The sequence below is a fragment of the Lacerta agilis genome, chromosome 1, assembly GCF_009819535.1.
Source record: "Lacerta agilis isolate rLacAgi1 chromosome 1, rLacAgi1.pri, whole genome shotgun sequence".
Lineage (NCBI taxonomy): Eukaryota > Metazoa > Chordata > Lepidosauria > Squamata > Lacertidae > Lacerta > Lacerta agilis.
Window position 1 is genome coordinate 130,161,486 of NC_046312.1, and position 17,865 is coordinate 130,179,350.

Here is a 17,865-nt window from a genome sequence, read left to right on the forward strand (position 1 = left end):
TTGCCATGAACAGTACTTTATATTTTGCCTCAACATCTGTTGCTGTAATGTTTTTATTTGCGGTATGGAATTTCCTTGGACTATTTTATTTATTTAATTTGTCAGTCACTTCTCTTGCCCAGCGCAACCGACTTAGAACCATCAACTGGTCAAACCCCGCATAGATACATTACAACCAAAAGGAAAGAGAAATGCATTACAAACATCACACCCTAAAAAGCTGCAGATAATTAAAGGCCAAAGGCCTGGTTATAGAGGAAAGGTTTTGGCTGGTGGCTAAAGGGATACAATGCTGGAGCCAGGTGACCCTCCTTGGGAAGGGCACCCCACCACAGAAAAGGACTCGTGTTGCTCCCCTCCGGACCTCTGAGGAGGAGGAGGCACACAAAGAAGGGCCTGAGAATCTGAGCACAAGGTCTGAGTTGGTTCATATGGGGAGAGCCGGTCCTTGAGCTATTGTGGTGCTGAGCTGTTTAAAGCTTTATAGGTCAAAAACCAGCACTCTTGCCTGCCGGAGCAGATTTAGTCATTACCATGGTAACCAGGTTACTCTTCTTCCTGCCACCTGGTCCTGAGGGCCATAGGCTAACCAAAGGAGACGGTTCATTCCAACAAAACACGTTTGCGTGTATGAATGCATATGAACCCCAAACCAGCTCCTGGATGCAAAGCTGGAAGCAGCCCTCTAATTGCCATGGCATAAGGCCTGAGCACTGCGCATTACTTCTAGTTTGCAAAGTAGAGGGATCTCATTATTTACATCAGCTTCAAAGTGAATTCAAAGTACTACCCAGCAGAGAAAACAACACCGCATGGCTACCAAAACAACGGGTTCCCTTCCTCTGTAAACAAGCAAAATGTTGCCAATTTGGGATAAAAATCCCTAATTAACTGCCTCTGAAGGAATGTCTGCAAGGCACCCCGGCTGTTGTGTAGCAGCTACTTTAAGTATACACCCAAATGCACTTAATTGAATAGACTTAGGATGTGGCTCCAAAGTTAGGTCTGGTGAGCCGGCTGAGCTAGTATAAAAATGTAGCCAGCTGCCCAGGAATCAAAAGCTGTATTAAAAAGACACCTATATACAAAGTGTGTCCATCCCTCCCACACAGATGAAATGACTCTACTGGGGGGGGGGAGAGACTGGAAGCAATATTAGAATATTAATAAGTATGTAACTTAGATCCTGCTTATCAGGCACATTTAACTTGGAACAGATACAAACCAGGGGACAGCTAATAAAATAAAACCAAGGCAGCAGTTCACGAATTTTCTAAACCAAATATTCTAGAAGTCTGAACCAAATATGGCTCTTTTGTACATGTGCTATGTCACTGATCAACTCAGCTTTGGAATCAGCCTGCAGCTTTAGTCTCATCTCAAAACAAATTGCAGATAAACCACGTACAGGTGACCAGCGGAGTCTACTCAGGTCTACATAACTTGTGACCCACCAAAACGAATGCAGCCTCTACAAGTCACATATTGTGGCATGCAAGTTGATTCCAGCAGGGCATCACTGCCACCCTGACCTTGTCAGTACCCTGCCTGCAGCGATGCCTGCGTTGGGAGGGTGGCAGTGCTACTCTGACCCACCACATTAGCCACTGCTGGAGAAACCTACTCCCATGCTTTGTTTTTGCAATGCCAGGAAGGCAACTGTGAGGTTTGGAGCTTTCAGGGTTAAATAAGCTCAACAGTATGCCCCTCCCACAGGGAGGATGTGTCACAACATCCGGGGTATCTGCTGTATACAGGATGTCCATGTGATTTGTGATGCACTGTTTTTCTCTGTCAGTCCAACTTTCGCTTTTGACCGGGCGACATGTCTTCCGTAAGCCCGGGAGAGAAGCTCCGTGATTTATATGCCTGTAAATAAAGCTTGCTTGACTTGAAACAAGCCAGACTTTGTGGGAGTTTAATTGCTGGCAAGAAAGGCACACATACCATTGCGCAAGAAGAAGTTTGAACAACTCTGCAAAAGCACTGGAGAAGCAAGATATGCAGCAGAAGTGTTGCTGGACACCACTCCAAGGGCTAAACTGGTTTTGAGGCTTTTCCAGTTTAAAACAAAAGCCCCAACAGCAACAAAACCAGGAGATTTACTGAGCCCCAGGTGAGCTGCTGTTGCATGGCCAATCTGCAGTGCTCATATTGCTGGATCACAAGCGGTTCTGGTTGGCATTTTCAGTGAGGCACAATTTCCCTTGAGGAAATACAACGGCATTCATAGAACCATAGAATTGTAGCGGTGGGGTGGACCCCAAGGCTCATCTAGTCAAACTCCCTGCAATGTAGGAATCTCCATGACCGATGGCCATCCAGCCATTAATTCTGTCTATCACAGTGGAGTCACACAACTCACATAATGATTCTTGCGCTTCAAGATGGCTTTTGGATCTTGTGGTAGAAATCTGCATTTCACCAGCAAGGTTGACCTTGCCAAACTGTGGTGATCCAATTACTACAGGCTATGATATGAAACCAAAACTTAGAACTCTGTCTTCAACTAACAGGCAAGTAATTCCCAAAAAGTGTTAGGCAGAAGCTATGCTCAAAATACCAAGGAACGAAAGGAACCCTGACCTACTCCTTTGCCTTAGCTACTTTCAGGTAGGTTGTTGGTCTGACACAGACAAAGTAAATAAAAAAAACGAAAAAATTGTCCAGTAGCACCTTAGAGACCAACTAAGTTAGTTCTGGTTATAAGCTTTTGTGTGCATGCAGTATCTGAAGAAGTGTGTATGCACATGAAAGCTTATATCCAGAACTAACTTAGTTGGTCTCTAAGTTGCTACTGGACAATTTTTTTCTTTTTTTTTTATTTATTTCACCTTAGCTACTGTTCTTAAGAAGGTTACAGTGGAAGACTCACATAAAGGGGTAAAAAATGGGCAGCAATTTCCAATGCTAATGGAAGGTGATCTGGTAGTATTAGCGCACAGGGTGGAGCTGGCAGATTCATTATTATACTCCACTGATGACAACAGGTATCTCAGCACACATAACCACGAGCCTTACTACATGTAACCTCACACAGCTTCATGTTCTAGACGAATAATTTTTTCTTTTTCTTTTTTTAGACACGACCTCATCATAAGCCTGGGAAATATCAGCATAACTGAAACAATATCCAAAACTGCTTCTTGCTTACAAGTTGTGAAGATTCCTGTTTCCGGGTTGCTTTGCTGGTCTCCTTTGATAGCCACCAGGGACACAGTGTACTCAGAGCCAGGCTGCAAGTTCCTCAGCTGGTATCTGGTGACTGATGGCCCCACAGTGAACTCTTTGGGTTGCCCTCCTGTTGTGAGGCTCACAGTAAGCCGGTATCCTGCAATGCGGCTACGAGGGGGCCTCCAGGTCACCAGCACAGTAGAGTCCGTCTCATTGACAAAACGCAGGTTAGTTGGGCCATCCAGTCCTAGAAGGGAAAGCCAAACCATCATTTTACATCTTCTTAGGAAGCCATTGTTCTTCCCTCCTCCACACCCTAAACATGTAGAGCAGGGCTTCACACAATAGTTGCTACTGCTACCACTAGTCAGTATCTATTTCATAACAGCAACCTCACATCTTATGCCAAAAGTTAAGATCCTCCTAAAAAGTAAGGGGAAATATCTGTGCGTCTTATGGAGCGAATGGTGGTCCCTGGAGCTGAATTGCCCAGGGGCCAAAAGAGGATCATGCTTTTTATTTTACAAAGAGAAAGGGGGGTGTTGAAAGGACCCCACTCAGCAGCTGATCAGCAAGAGATCAGGAGAGAGATAAGAGTCCCGGCTCCCTTTCAGCCCCGCCCTCCATTGTTGAATGTGCTGCAGAGGGAGGTTGTTTGTTTCCCCAGCAACATGTGACTGGCTGATTAGATTATCTGTCTGGAAACTGTAGAAAAGGCTCCCTTTCCTTCAGAAGCTGCAAAAATGTGAGTTGAACCCCATTAAAACGGGGCTTTTCCTCTTTGCTTTTCCCCCTTTGCAAAAGGAGCTTTGCTTTTCCCCCTTTGCAAAAAAAGCTGCAAAACTTAGCTGATCTTCAAAAAACCAGGGCTTTTCCCTTTGCAAAAAAGCTTCAAAACTTTTAGCTGATCCTCAAAAAACCAGGGCTTTTAGAGGAGGAAAACCAGAAAAATATTCCCCCCCCCTTGTTTCCTCCTCTAAAAACGAGGTGGCCCTATGGTCCGGTGCGCCCTATGGAGCGAAAAATACGGTACTTCTTCACACAGTGGATCTTGCTCCCATAGGAGGCAGTGATGGCCACCAATCTAGGATTAGACAAATTCATGGTGGATGGAGCTCTTGAAGACTGCTAGCCACTGTGTCAGCAGCAATGCTTTAGAGTACCAGTTGCTGGGGACCACAGGATGGGATGGTGCTCTCGTGCTCCCTGGTTTCCGACAGGCATCTGGTTGGCCTCTGTAAGAACTGGGTGCTGGACTAGATGGGCCATTGGCCTGATCCAGCAGACTCTTCTTAAGTTCTTATGAGCCACTGGAGTCTGGGCTCTTATCCAGGTTGGCACAGTGCTTTATACTTGTACTGGATATTTAGAGATATTTTAAAGGCGTGCAGGTACCTAATCTTCCTTCCTTGGGTTATGTGTTACATAAACACATACTGTGCCAACTATTGTACCGTATATGCCGGAAAATACGGTAGTTACAGCAATTAACAACCACGCTCACAAAATCTACAGTTCTATCCCTGCATTGCGTAGCAAAGAGGCAATACTTGTATGTTTCCAAAACTTTTAAAATAAATTGTGATGTTTGTTGTATAGATGAAAGGGAAAGAGCCATAGATTTCCTAAGCAAGTATTCAATTGGTCTGAAGGACTAGTTATCTTGAAGGACTGTGAATTATTCCTTGGATTATTCCTTGGGAAATCTTGTCTGTTCTCTTTTCTCATATATTTCAATTATAGCACAGGATTTATGTGAATGTTTTTCAAAATGTGGTTTAGATGAAGCAATTCTGGTCATGATCATAATGAATGGAAAGCACAGTTGCAGACCCCTGTTACCAGCTCAAGCCATGCCTATTAAGAATAGCTGTACTCAGCACTACTACATTTGGGATCTGGTCCATTACTGCCCTCAAAATACACAATTTTAAAATTGTATCACAATGACAGCACAGTAGATTGCTATTTTGCTTTACCGTGACAAGATCATGTTGACATTCTGCATTAATAAGTGTTTTGAGTTTTATAAAAACAGTGGCTGTGACCAAGAATCCTTCACTAAAGGTTATGTGTGAGTGCCTACACATGCGCACAATATTTAATTCAACAGTCTCCACCACCAACTGTTTTTTAAAACTCTCATGATCTTAAAAAAAGGAAGTCTGAAGTTCAATCGGAAGGAACTCCTGAACCAGAAAAGTTTGTTGTTGTTCAGTCGTTCAGTCGTGTCCGACTCTTTGTGACCCCATGGACCAGAGCACGCCAGGCACGCCTATCCTTCACTGCCTCTCGCAGTTTGGCCAAACTCTTGCTAGTCGCTTCGAGAACACTGTCCAACCATCTCATCCTCTGTCGTCCCCTTCTCCTTGGGCCCTCCATCTTCCCCAACACCAGGGTCTTTTCTAGGGAGTCTTCTCTTCTCATGAGGTGGCCAAAGTACTGGAGCCTCAACTTCAGGATCGAACCAGAAAAGTAGCATAAGATAAAGAAAATCTCTTGCTGAATTATCCTGGCCACTAACTTCCAGATTTCTAATTGTAAATAAATATTATTTGTGGAATATTGAGATTTCTGGCAGGATGAGGTTGGAACAAATATATAAACATAGTTAAAGGAAATTTACTTACTGGTTGTTTGTTCTCCAGTCAGTGGCTCACTTTCTGTGCCTTGTCCCAGGGCATAGACCTTGAAAACATAGGTTGTTCCAGGCAGAAGCTCTGTGACCTCAGCAAACGAATACCTAGTAACGGGCAGCCTCTGACCATGTTCACCAGGGCGGTTAACTGGGATCACTTCTACGCGATAGCCGGTCACAGCACTTTCAGGGGGTGTCCACATGATGGTGATTTTGACATCTGTGACTTCCACAAACTGCAAATCCTTGGGTGAAGGAATCACACCTAGCCAGAAAGAAGCACAAGGCAAAACCCCTTACTGAATTGCAAAGTGACTGCAGTGACAAGGAGGAGGGCTAACCTGGACCCCATATTACAACTGCCCTTTTCATGCTGCCACATTCTGAAAGTAACTGGCAGGTGGGAATGGTTTAATTGTAACCAAAACTAAGTAAAAAGAATACCCATTACACCCCACTACCATATCATAGAGGAACTGATGTTCCCTTTTCCAACGTCCCTCAAAACTCCTTCCCATTGTGTCACTCAAGAAAACCAATCAGCTTCTGGTGGAGTTGGGATGAATCCAGGAGGTCCAGTTCCTCTTTCACATTTGGAGGGTGATATTGCTTTGGAGGTTAAATACCCCTGTGAAATTGGCAAAAATGTACCATGTATTTAACTCCTGTGAAATTGGCAAAAATGTACCATGGACAAAGTAATAAATGCTGGAAATGTAAACAAATAGAAGGAACCTTCTTCCATACGTGGTGGACGTGCCCTAAGGTAAAAGACTTCTGGGAAAAGATATATAATGAAATGAAAAAAGTGTTGAAAAACACTTTCAAGAAGAAACCAGAAGCCTTTTTGCTGGGCATCCTAAGCCAGGACATTTGTAGAAGTGATAGAAATTTATTTTTGTATGCCACAATAGCAGCTAGAATTTTGATAGCAAAGAATTGGAAGACAGAAGAACTACCAATGATAGAAGAATGGCAGATGAAAATGATGGACTATATGGAGCTCGCAGAAATGACCGGAAAACTCCGTGACCAGAGGGACGACGCAGTGGAGAAAGAATGGAGGAATTTTAAACTGTATTTAAAAGATCACTGTATGAGTGAAAGTTAGAGATAATTTGAGGATAAAATAGGCTGAAGGTAGATGATTAAGTTTTAAGATGATAGGAGTAAGATAAGATATAAGTTTAATTATTTAGGCAATGTTATAATATAGGTTAAGAGGTATAATATATTAAGGAATTTTAGTAATTAGAAGGTAGATTATGAGTGTTTGGGATCTAAGAAGTTACGAAAAGGTATTCGCAAGGGAATTACGTATGTCATTATGTTTTGTTTTTTTGTGTTGTTTATGTAGTTTTGTTTTATGTATGTATGTTGTAAAACCTTAATAAATATTATTATAAAAAAAGATACTGCTTTGGAGGGACATAGGGAAGAGCAGTGGAAATACAGTAGGCAATACCTTCCTCTGGCGCTCCTGTGGTTGTCTTCTGAATGAAAATAGGAGAGCTCTCCTGATTCTCTTCCACAGCATAAATGCTAATATTGTATTGAACACCAGGCATCAAATCACTGAGCGTCACCGAGGTAGCAGACTCTGGTAGGTTGAGTTCTGTACTGCTGCCTTCCTCGGATGGAGTATAGACAATTCGGTAACCTAATGTAGCCAGAAATACATGTTTAGCCCACGACACAGTAACAAAACCAAATGGGAGACATCTGCTCATCCCTATGTTGAATTGGGCACCATTATTCTTCAATCCTGCACATTTCAGAAACGGAGGACTAGTGAGCCTGCATAAATTAAAAATTTAGGAGGAATATAACATTATGAATCACAATACTTCAGAGCCCTCTGTTGTTATTAGACAGGCAGCAGGATTGATAGTGTTGCAAGAATATTAAGGTCTTATATATATAATAATTGTTCATAAGTGTACCAAGCAAACATGTACGTGAATGTATGGGCCACATGTCTGAAGCAGCACTATTTTGACCAAGTATTTCTCTGCAAGGAGAGAAGACAATAGGAAAAGCTTCCCAATTCTCTTTGGGACTTACACCTCCCTGTAAATACAGTCTGGCAAGTATCTGTTAAGCTGAGCACACTATCAATATGCGTAAGAGATTCAGGAACTAAGTATTTACCATCTCAAAGGAATGGGGCTACCCAGGAAAGGCAATCAGATAAGGCATTATCATATAAACTGGCAGGCAGGAGAAAAACAACCTGTTGGAGACCGCCTTTTTCTGTGATGGAGGTATGATGTATCCGGGGGGAGGTGCTCTTGGGTTACACCCTTTCTGTGACGTTTGTATCATGTTTCTGGGGGTGTCTTGAACGGCAGCATGGGCAATTTTCAAATTTCTATATAAGGGGAGGCGCTCCTTTGTTCTAGGTTTTTTCCCCTAATCTCCTGTGGGGGGGGGGACACACCCTGTTGCAACAGCCTTAATAAAGATCAAGCTTACTAGCTGCTTTGCTTCTAAATATTCTCTGGTTGGCCTCCGTTATTTTACTCCTACCGATGGAGAACCTGCAAAGGACTCTACGAGGGCTCTTGTGTACCCCCATAAGGGAATAAGGGCAGATTTTTATTACAATAGTCACCTCCTGCATGCCTGAAATATATACTTCTTTTTGTGTATAAAGAGTTTAGTCCTCAGCTATACGGCCATGCGTTCACCTCTCTTACAACTGAAGAAAAACGAAATGCACCAAAATTTAAAAACCAATACAAATAAATGAGCCAGACCTGTGATTGGAGCTTCTGGTCTGTTCCAGCTCACGACTATTGAAGTGTCATCAACCTTTTCCACATGGTGCTCGGGAGGAGCATCGGGTGCTGTTTAAGGAGAGAGAGAAATATGAAAGTCTAATGGCGCAAAAAGGAAATGACCAGCTTCAAAGGGAAAACATGGTGGCATGGCGTCTTTCCTTGCCAAATATTGTGTGATCCAACATACCCGTTGTCTGTGTGGTGGACAGAATTAAATCCTGCTCTCCCTCTTCTGAGACCTCATAGACCTTGACGATGTAATTGCGACCCGGAAGTAAGTCGGAGATACTAACTGAATTGACTGTGCTTGGAAGATCTTTAAAAAGAACAAATGAAAAACAGGGAATGTTTGTTATGTGCAGACAAACAAACAACCAGGATTCTGGTGCTACAATCCCATGCCCACACTTTGGTGTAAACCCCAATGAATTCAGCAGGAATTCTTTTGAAGAAAACGTGTATCGGATTGGACGGCACTGGGCACTTCTGAAAACTCTCCCGAAAGCTGGAGTGAAACTCACTTGGCAAGAAATGAAGAGACATAATCTGCCTGAATGAATCCTCCATAGACAATTGTATGAAGTTTCAGAAAATTCTAAATAATTCATATATCTATAATTATGAGACTTAATTCAATAGCAGAACGAAAGTTAGGCACCAACCCTTAACATAGCTGGGAATTCAAGGGGACTTACTTTTGAGTAGACATGGCTATGAGGACAACCATGCTAGATAAGCTTTATAGGCTGAAATGAAATTAACCCTATTTATGTCATCTGCGACTGATGCTCATCCAATCTTACCCAAGTACTTGGGCTTATCCCCATCTTCACTCAGTTCATATTCCACACGGAATCCCGAGACAGTGGCTGAAGCGGAAACCCAGGAAACCACAAAACTATTGGCTGTAATTTCTGTGATGGATTCTGAGATAGAAACCACAGAAGGAAGCGCTGTTGTTTCTCCTATCACATGAGTACCTGCAAAGCAAAATTAATATATAAGCAATAGTTTCATGGAAGGAAAGACAGGATAAATCAAGAGCTATTGCCTTACACAGGCTTTGATTTTATGCAAAAGTTTGTTTTAATACAGACTTTTAATATGTATTTTTGTTAATTAAATTATGAGTTAAAACTGATAGCAAAAGGGGCTGAACAATGGGGTGATTTGGGGGTATTTCTCCCCTCCCGAATGAAACCATGACATCAATAAACCCTTGCAACTTGGGGTGTGGTGTTCCTGGCTGGCTCCCTGACGGCTGAACACTCAAGACCTCTGGGTTGGTGGTGGTGTTGTTAAAGCACAGCAGCAGATGATTTATATATATATATATATAAAGTTAAAAGCTTCATTTATAAATCCTACATAGTTCTTTTAGCAAAAAACTGCAAAACCCCAGAAGTCCATAGACAGTCTTGAGAAGTCCACAGACAGCATTCTAGGCAGCCTCAACATTGTAAGGCCAATGGAAGACACAAACACACACTGGAAAGGGAAGACCAAAGGGAGCTACAGGTTTTAAGATGTACAAGCAAATATGCATACCACTTGGTAACCTCTTACTTTAAGATAAGAAAAACCAGGAAAGCAAATACCCCCTGCACCCCCCCATAAGATATTATGGTGGAAAGTGAACCCCTTTGACTTCACCCACAAAAAAGTCCTGCATTTGCTTGTTTGCAATTTGGCAGGTTTAATCCATTATGGAGGAGCTGGTGTGCCTATGAATCTCATCCACTTTAGCAAAAAGGTGAAAACTTTACAGCCATTTTTTAGATTCCCCATCATAGTGAATGGCGAACACAGAGGTTTGTTTTATACAGAAGGTCTCAGAACCTGAAACAGATCAAAGTAGGGCTGGGGGCACACACACACACACACACACACACACACACACACACACACACAGAGTGATATATCAGTATATCACAATGTTTAACCAGTGATATGTGTCACAATGTTGAAAACCAGATATCGCCCAGCCCAAATCAAAGCAGAGAAAGCACGGAGTGACAGGGAAGCAGACTGGTATTTTTTAAAAATGCACAGAAACGAGGTGAAATGCGAGGCTACTGGATACTGTTCTATGCCATTACTGCTGGTATAAGAAATATTATGGCAAACAATACTGTAGAACAAAGGCTGGCCATGTGCCAGCAACACAGCAACTATCAGAAGTTCTAATATATGCCTGTTACCTGTTTCAAGTGAATACTACCAGCACTGCAAACCAAATTTCTTTATATTATTATTATTATTATTATTATTATTATTACTTACTTGAAATAGCTGTGGTGCTAGAGGTGGTAAATTCAAAACGGGTGACTTCTCTCTGGCCATAGTGCTGAACACTAATAAGCTGCCCCTCATAAACGATACCAGGTTTCAGGCCTGAGATAGTGTAAGAATTGTAATAGCCTGGGATGGTGGCCTCTTTCCACTTGACTCTAGAATTTTTCTAAAGGAGCAAAACACAGGGGATATTAGGGCAGGAATATGACAACAGAAGAAGTCCGTGTATTTCCTTCATTATGAGGAAGATTCTCATTTGCTTCCATTTCTAAATATCGTATGTATTTCCTTTATGGGACAATGATATGGAAGGAGAAGAACAAAAGCTTCTTTCAACACTTCTATCCATAGCTATCAACCCTCCCTTTTTTGCCTTCCTTTCTGGGGAGGCTGTCAACCTTCCCCCTATTCCAGCTATGGCTGGAATAAGGGAATTTCCCACACAAAAAAGGAAAAGGTTGATAGCTATGCTTCTACCTCACGGACCAATCCATATTTCGAAGAGCGAGTGACACAGGCACCATTTTGAATGCATGGTTTGTGGTATATCCACTGCAGTTCACACATGTCATGGGAGCCGGTCCAAAGACTTCAGTGAAAAGGAGGAACGGAAACCGACTAAACAAAAAACCAAACCAAACAGATTCTAGCAGTTCATACATGGCATATTCTTTTCCTCATGTTGCATATTCAGTCCATAGCTGTCAACTTTTTCCTTTTTTTGAGGGAAATTCCCTTATTCCAAATAGGATTCCTCGCAAGAAAATGGGAAAGTTGACAGCTATGATTCAGTCCCTAGATTGGCCAGAGAACAATGTACACAAGGCTCCTGCAGCTTGTGCGTAGGAGAGGAAATTGCGTAGTTTTAGCTTGTGTGACAAGCAACGCCTGCCGAAACTCTCTTCAGCGCAACCATTAAATGTGCACATGCCCTCTTCTTCATCTGGTCCCAAAACAGTCTTTCATTAGAAGGCTGGGTCTTTTGAAGTGCCTCTATGTAACCCTTTGGAGGCCTCACTCCAGGAAATCGAGCAGCACTGCCGTGGCAGCTTGCGCACAAAGAGCATTAACCGCTGCATATTTGCTATTGAAGCAAGGAACCGCTAGACTTCCATCTGACCCCATGAAGCTGGTGGCTCTACCCCAACTCCCCCGACTGAGCCACTCATTGCCAAATACATGATATTTGGGGCACTTTGCTTGTTTCCAAGACCTAATCCCTGCCTCCCTTGGCAGCTACTTTGACACCATTCTTCTCATCTCGAAAAAGGTTCCTTCTTCACTATACAACCCAGACTAATTATGGGTTATTGATTGGGCGGATGTGATGGCACAGTACCACTTAGCCAATCAGATTTGGCTGCATCTCTGGACTTCGCTTGAAATGACGGAAAGGAACATATTCCTGTAACCATGGCAATGAAGTCGCTGCCATTTTTACTGACCTCTGCTTAGGAAGCATCATCCCAGTGATCACAGCAATGGAAAGGGCTCCCCTGTCGACCATGAACATTTTCACCAGTGCCCACAGTCCTCCCCACAAAATCCAGCTGCTGTTTTAACCCAGCTCATCCTCTTGGTTTAGGCTAAGCCACCAACCTCGGCACACTTACAGAATATATAGATCGTTAAGTACTGAAACGAATTAAGCCTTAAGAATAAAAATTACTTCTATTGTATTGCCATGGTAGATTGTAATAACAAATTTTCATCTGCTTGCAAAAGACTTCTAGATTCTTGGGACTAAGAAAAAGTTGCTCCACAAATGACACATGTACTTACTGGTTTCCATCGGAGGATGTACTTGGAAATGTGAGAGGATTCAGGTGCGACCCACTGGACAGGATGAGAATCAGGATTAATTGGGACATCTGTGATAATAACTTGGACAGGGCCAGTAGAACCTAAAATATAATTTTTTCCATTAGTCTACTTACAAGCTACATCTATACAAGTAAATTTATTTTCGTATTTCCCTACTGTCTCCAATAACCTTAATCCACCTACATTGTACAGTAATATGAGGATTGTGTTCAACTTTTTCTTTCTTTCTGGCAAAACACAACATAACCTTCAAGAGTTACCGGATGTTTCCATGCATAACACGCCCCCTATTTTGGGGGACTCAAATTTATGAAAATGGGCGGAAATGACCCCCCGTGTATAAGATGACCCCTGTTTTTTAACATTCTTTTGGAGTAAAAAAACAAAACCTAGTCTTATACACAGTATTGCTATGGTGGGATTCACCAGCAAATGAAATGTGGAAGCAGGTAATATACAGAAGTTTTTGTGATGTTAGCATATCACAAAAGGAGTGTGATATGGCTGCTGCATTACACATGCATGGGCTTTCCAAATGTATTGCATTAATTTTCAAATCAACTCGCACTCAGAACTTATTGGTTCCCCTTTTCCTTCTCTAATGCTCATAACAACCAGGTGAGGTAGGTCAGGCTGAGAATTCGTGATTTGCCAGGTCACCCATGAGCATAAAAAGTTATTAAATTCACAGCCCCTGTTTTTCATCTTATTGATGCTCAACTCATTTTAACCTTTGGTTGGTTTGTTTTCTGCCACCTGCATCAAGTTTCCAGCTAAATGCTGATTCAGTACAGCTTCTGAATGAGCGTATGGTGTTTAGTGAGCAAGACTTAAATCCCCACAGCACATCAGCAAGCAACTGTCTGGCTCTGTGGAAACCTCTGTTATTTTAGCAATTAAATTCTTCCTTTTAAAGAAGTTTCCCTTTGCAAACTTGTTTGGACAACTGTACAGCATACATACCTGTGGAAACTTTTAAAAGCTTCAATAAAAACAAGCCCCCTCCCATGCTGGGGCTAGTTTTGAAATGGTCTCAACTGCCAAAGAGATACTCAGGAACTCGGCTGTTTGATTTACCCGCACATTTTCCATCCATCGTGTATCTAAGGCCTTGGCTACTATTCTGAGGGTACACATATTTCACATAACTCCTTGAGATGGGTTGTTGTAACAGTCGCACAAGAACACCAGGGCTCAATTTTAACTGCAAAAGCTAACCAGAGGAACCTGAGGACTTGACTCAGTGTTTTGATTTCACATGCCTCAAGATACGCCATTTCTCTCAGCAGAATACTATCGCTTTGAAGTAGTGATACTTGTGTAGGCCACACTCCACCTCATGTTCTATGTACTGAGTCTCGCTGCTCAACCAGCCCCAAAATAAGTCTTGCTATTTTCAGGGGTGCTATCTCAGAATTGTTATCCTGAGGTAATGGAACACTGCCTACAGGGACAAGGAATCCCAGGGTGTTTCAGCCCTGGATGCATGCTGACCCTCCAGAGTCAACATTATTGTTCCTCTGGTGAACTGTGAATCCCACAAAGTATACTTTGTCGCAAAGAAGCCCTAATCTAAAAAAATCAGTCCTTAATTTTCCTTCTACTACTGCCCCTCAAAGAATGTTAACTGGCAGCAGTCATGGGAAGAGTCGAATCCAGTTCTCCAGCTTCCTATGAGAACCATCTTCCATGTGAACAGTTATAGGAATTGTTTTGTGCATCTGTGACATTGTTAAAACAAAACAAAATAAAAAATTCCTTCCAGTAGCACCTTAGAGACCAACTAAGTTTCTTCTTGGTATGAGTTTTCGTGTGTATGCACACTTCTTCAGAAAAGCTCATACCAAGAACAAACTTAGTTGGTCTCTAAGGTGCTACTGGGATGAATTTTTTGTTTTGTTTTGTTTTGTTTTGACTATGGCAGACCAACCCGGCTACCTACCTGTAACTGTGACATTGTTAACTGCCTTGAACATGCCAGTGGAAAAGCAGGATATTAACTCAACAAATACAGTAATACCTCGGGTTGCGAACGCTTCGGGTTGCGTACTTTTGGGTTGCGTACTCTGCAAACCCGGAAGTAAAGATCACACATGCGCAGAGCATTCCGCGGTCTGCGCATGCGCAGAAGCATCCTGCGCAGTTCGCACATGCACAAAAGCGCAATATCGCAAAATGGATGCTCGGGTTGCGTACTCTTTGGGGTGCGAATGGCACCCCGGAACGGATCAGGTACGTAACCTGAGGTACCACTATAAATAATCTTGATTGGGGCTGTGAAATTGGTCTGGGCTGCATCTCATTCAACATTTACTGTTCCCATCTCAGTACAAAACAGGCATATTTTGCAACAGGTGTTGCATAGTGCATGCATGTTTAAATGTATGCCACTTTTCTCCTGCAAAATTCAAAAAAATGGAACCCAGCTCTTTCCTGAATAATACTTAACTTTCCCCAAGACAAGTTTGTGTTACTATGCCATTCTCAGCTGGTGCAAGTTATGTGTAAGTTAACTATACAAGAGAACAAAATGTACAGAGCAAAATCGCTGCCTTCTTCAACCTCTTGGACATTCCCTTGAATAAACAAATTAGAAGCTCCAACAAAATTATGGACTATTATCTCAGAAGAATGACTATAAACAATTCCTAACTGTAATGGACTATTGAGGAAGGAAGGCAAGGTGGAAAAAAGGTCCTTAATTTTCCATCTACTGTTGTTGTTCAGTCGTGTCCGACTCTTCGTGACCCCATGGACCAGAGCATGCCAGGCACACCTATCTTTCACTGCCTCCCGGAGTCTGGCCAAACTCATCTACTACTGCCCCTCAAACAATGTTGAGCTGGGAATGTTTTCCCCCACAACACTGGAGTTCCATATTGCTTAAGGAAGGGAGCCATCCACATAGTAGGCAACATCTTACCTTCCACTTGGAGCACATACAAGCTCTGGATGGTTTGGGTGAGCACATGATAAGTGGATGAATGGATAACCCTGCCTTGCAGTGATGGGATTTAACTACCTTTTAGAATTTTATGGCCATATAATCCTGCAGCCAAGTTCACTGACCCACAGCAAAGCAAGACAGCAAGACTGTCCAGGTCTCCCTCTAACAAAATAGTATATATTCATCACTGCCTAGAACAGAGGTATCTTTTGTTCCTTCATCTTCAATGGTGTAGGATATGCAACTATGCTTGAGTTACACACAGACAGAGCTCCAGTCCAACCTCAAACCCTGTCTAATCCTATATCAGCAAAAAATTGGGAAGAAAAAAAGACACACTTCCCAAAGCAAGTCTTGCAATTCCAGGGCTTTAACCCCAGAATCAATATGTGGATGCAATAAACTCCTGCTTGTTGTTGTTCAGTCGTTCTGTCGTGTCTGACTCTTTGTGACCCCATGGACCAGAGCACGCCAGGTACCCCTATTTTTCACTGCCCCCCGCAGTTTGGCCAAACTCATGCTAGTTGCTTCGAGAACACTGTCCAACCATCTCATCCTCTGTCGTCCCCTTCTCCTTGTGCCCTCCATCTTTCCCAACATCGGGGTCTTTTCTAGGGCTCTTCTCATGAGGTGGCCAAAGTACTGGAGCTTCAACTTCAGGATTTGTCCTTCCCAGCACTCAGGGCTGATTTCTTTAAGGATGGACAAGTTTGATCTTTTTTGCAGTCCATGGGACTCTCAAGAGTCTCCTCCAGCACCATAATTCAAAAGCATCAATTCTTTGGCGATCAGTCTTCTTTATGGAAGAAGAAACTCCTGCTTACTCACAAGTTATTTATTTTATGGGATAACTAGGCCATCACCTACCATTAGGCACTGTTATGCTCATCCGTAAATTTAAAAGCTAGTAAAAACAAAGCTGCAAATGCGGTTTGCAAGCCCAAAGGTTAACTCAACAACTTCTCTTATCAATGTATGTGCATAAGGCTGGAGCAGAACAAACAAACTCGTATCAACCACATCTATGTAAAATTCCTGGAACCGGATGATCAGGACAGTTCAAACATTTTGTTCAGAGAGCTGATCATGCCAGTTGCTGAAAGCTATCATCCTTGCCACAAAGCTGTTAGAAGCATAGAAGCAGCCTCACCAGGAAAAAAAAGTATCTAACAGTGAGCTTCAAAATCCATAAAAATAAAAAAGTCAGTCTGGATGGAAAGGAGTGTGCAACTAAACAGTAAGCATTGCCCTGAAAATCAAATATGGTAAAGAGGCAGCTGGAAGGATGCTAAAATGATAATAATTTAAAAATCACAATGTCAGTAGTATAGAGACCCAAATGTACGATTCAATTGAAATAACATTAAAGACATGCAGGTTTGATTCTTGTAATTCATGGGACACATGTTTTGAACCTGATTACTTTGCCAGAATTAAGATTTCCGGAAGAAATATCAACAACCTCAGATATGCTGATGGCAGGAAGTGAGGAGGAATTAAAGAACCTTTTAATGAGGGTGAAAGAGGAGAGCACAAAATATGGTCTGAAGCTCAACATCAAAAAAACTAAGATCATGGCCACTGGTCCCATCACCTCCTGGCAAATAGAAGGGGAAGAAATGGAGGCAGTGAGAGATTTCACTTTCTTGGGTTCCATGATCACTGCAGATGGTGACAGCAGTCACGAAATTAGAAGACGCCTGCTTCTTGGGAGAAAAGCAATGACAAACCTAGACAGCATCTTAAAAAGCAAAGACATCACCTTGCCGACAAAGGTCCGTATAGTTAAAGCTATGGTTTTCCCAGTAGTGACGTATGGAAGTGAGAGCTGGACCATCAAGAAGGCTGATCGCCAAAGAATTGATGCTTTTGAATTATGGTGCTGGAGGAGACTCCCATGGACTGCAAGAAGATCAAACCTATCCATTCTGAAGAAAATCAGCCCTGAGTGCTCACTGGAAGGACAGATCCTGAAGCTGAGGCTCCAATACTTTGGCCATCTCATGAGAAGAGAAGACTCCCTGGAAAAGACCCTGATGTTGGGAAAGATTGAGGGCACAAGGAGAAGGGGTCGACAGAGGACGAGATGGTTGGACAGTGTTCTCGAAACTACCATCATGAGTCTGACCAAACTGTGGGAGGCAGTGGAAGACAGGAGTGCCTGGCGTGCTCTGGTCCATGGGGTCACGAAGAGTCGGAAACGA

The 17,865-nt window shown here is 42.6% G+C and overlaps 1 protein-coding gene across 8 annotated transcripts in view; it reads right to left on the reverse strand.

Moving 5' to 3' along the window:
- FN1 (fibronectin 1) overlaps positions 1-17,865 on the reverse strand; it is an 83,235-nt gene that overhangs the window by 37,735 nt on the left and 27,635 nt on the right. For all 8 annotated transcript variants that reach the window (XM_033171091.1, XM_033171081.1, XM_033171073.1 and 5 more), the window contains exons 14-21: positions 12,673-12,794; positions 10,879-11,056; positions 9,399-9,575; positions 8,783-8,911; positions 8,572-8,661; positions 7,278-7,472; positions 5,805-6,077; positions 3,155-3,421 (exon numbers count right to left, since the gene is read on the reverse strand). In XM_033171091.1, coding sequence (XP_033026982.1) covers positions 3,155-3,421; positions 5,805-6,077; positions 7,278-7,472; positions 8,572-8,661; positions 8,783-8,911; positions 9,399-9,575; positions 10,879-11,056; positions 12,673-12,794 — 1,431 coding nt within the window. The remainder of the gene's footprint in view (positions 1-3,154; positions 3,422-5,804; positions 6,078-7,277; positions 7,473-8,571; positions 8,662-8,782; positions 8,912-9,398; positions 9,576-10,878; positions 11,057-12,672; positions 12,795-17,865) is intronic.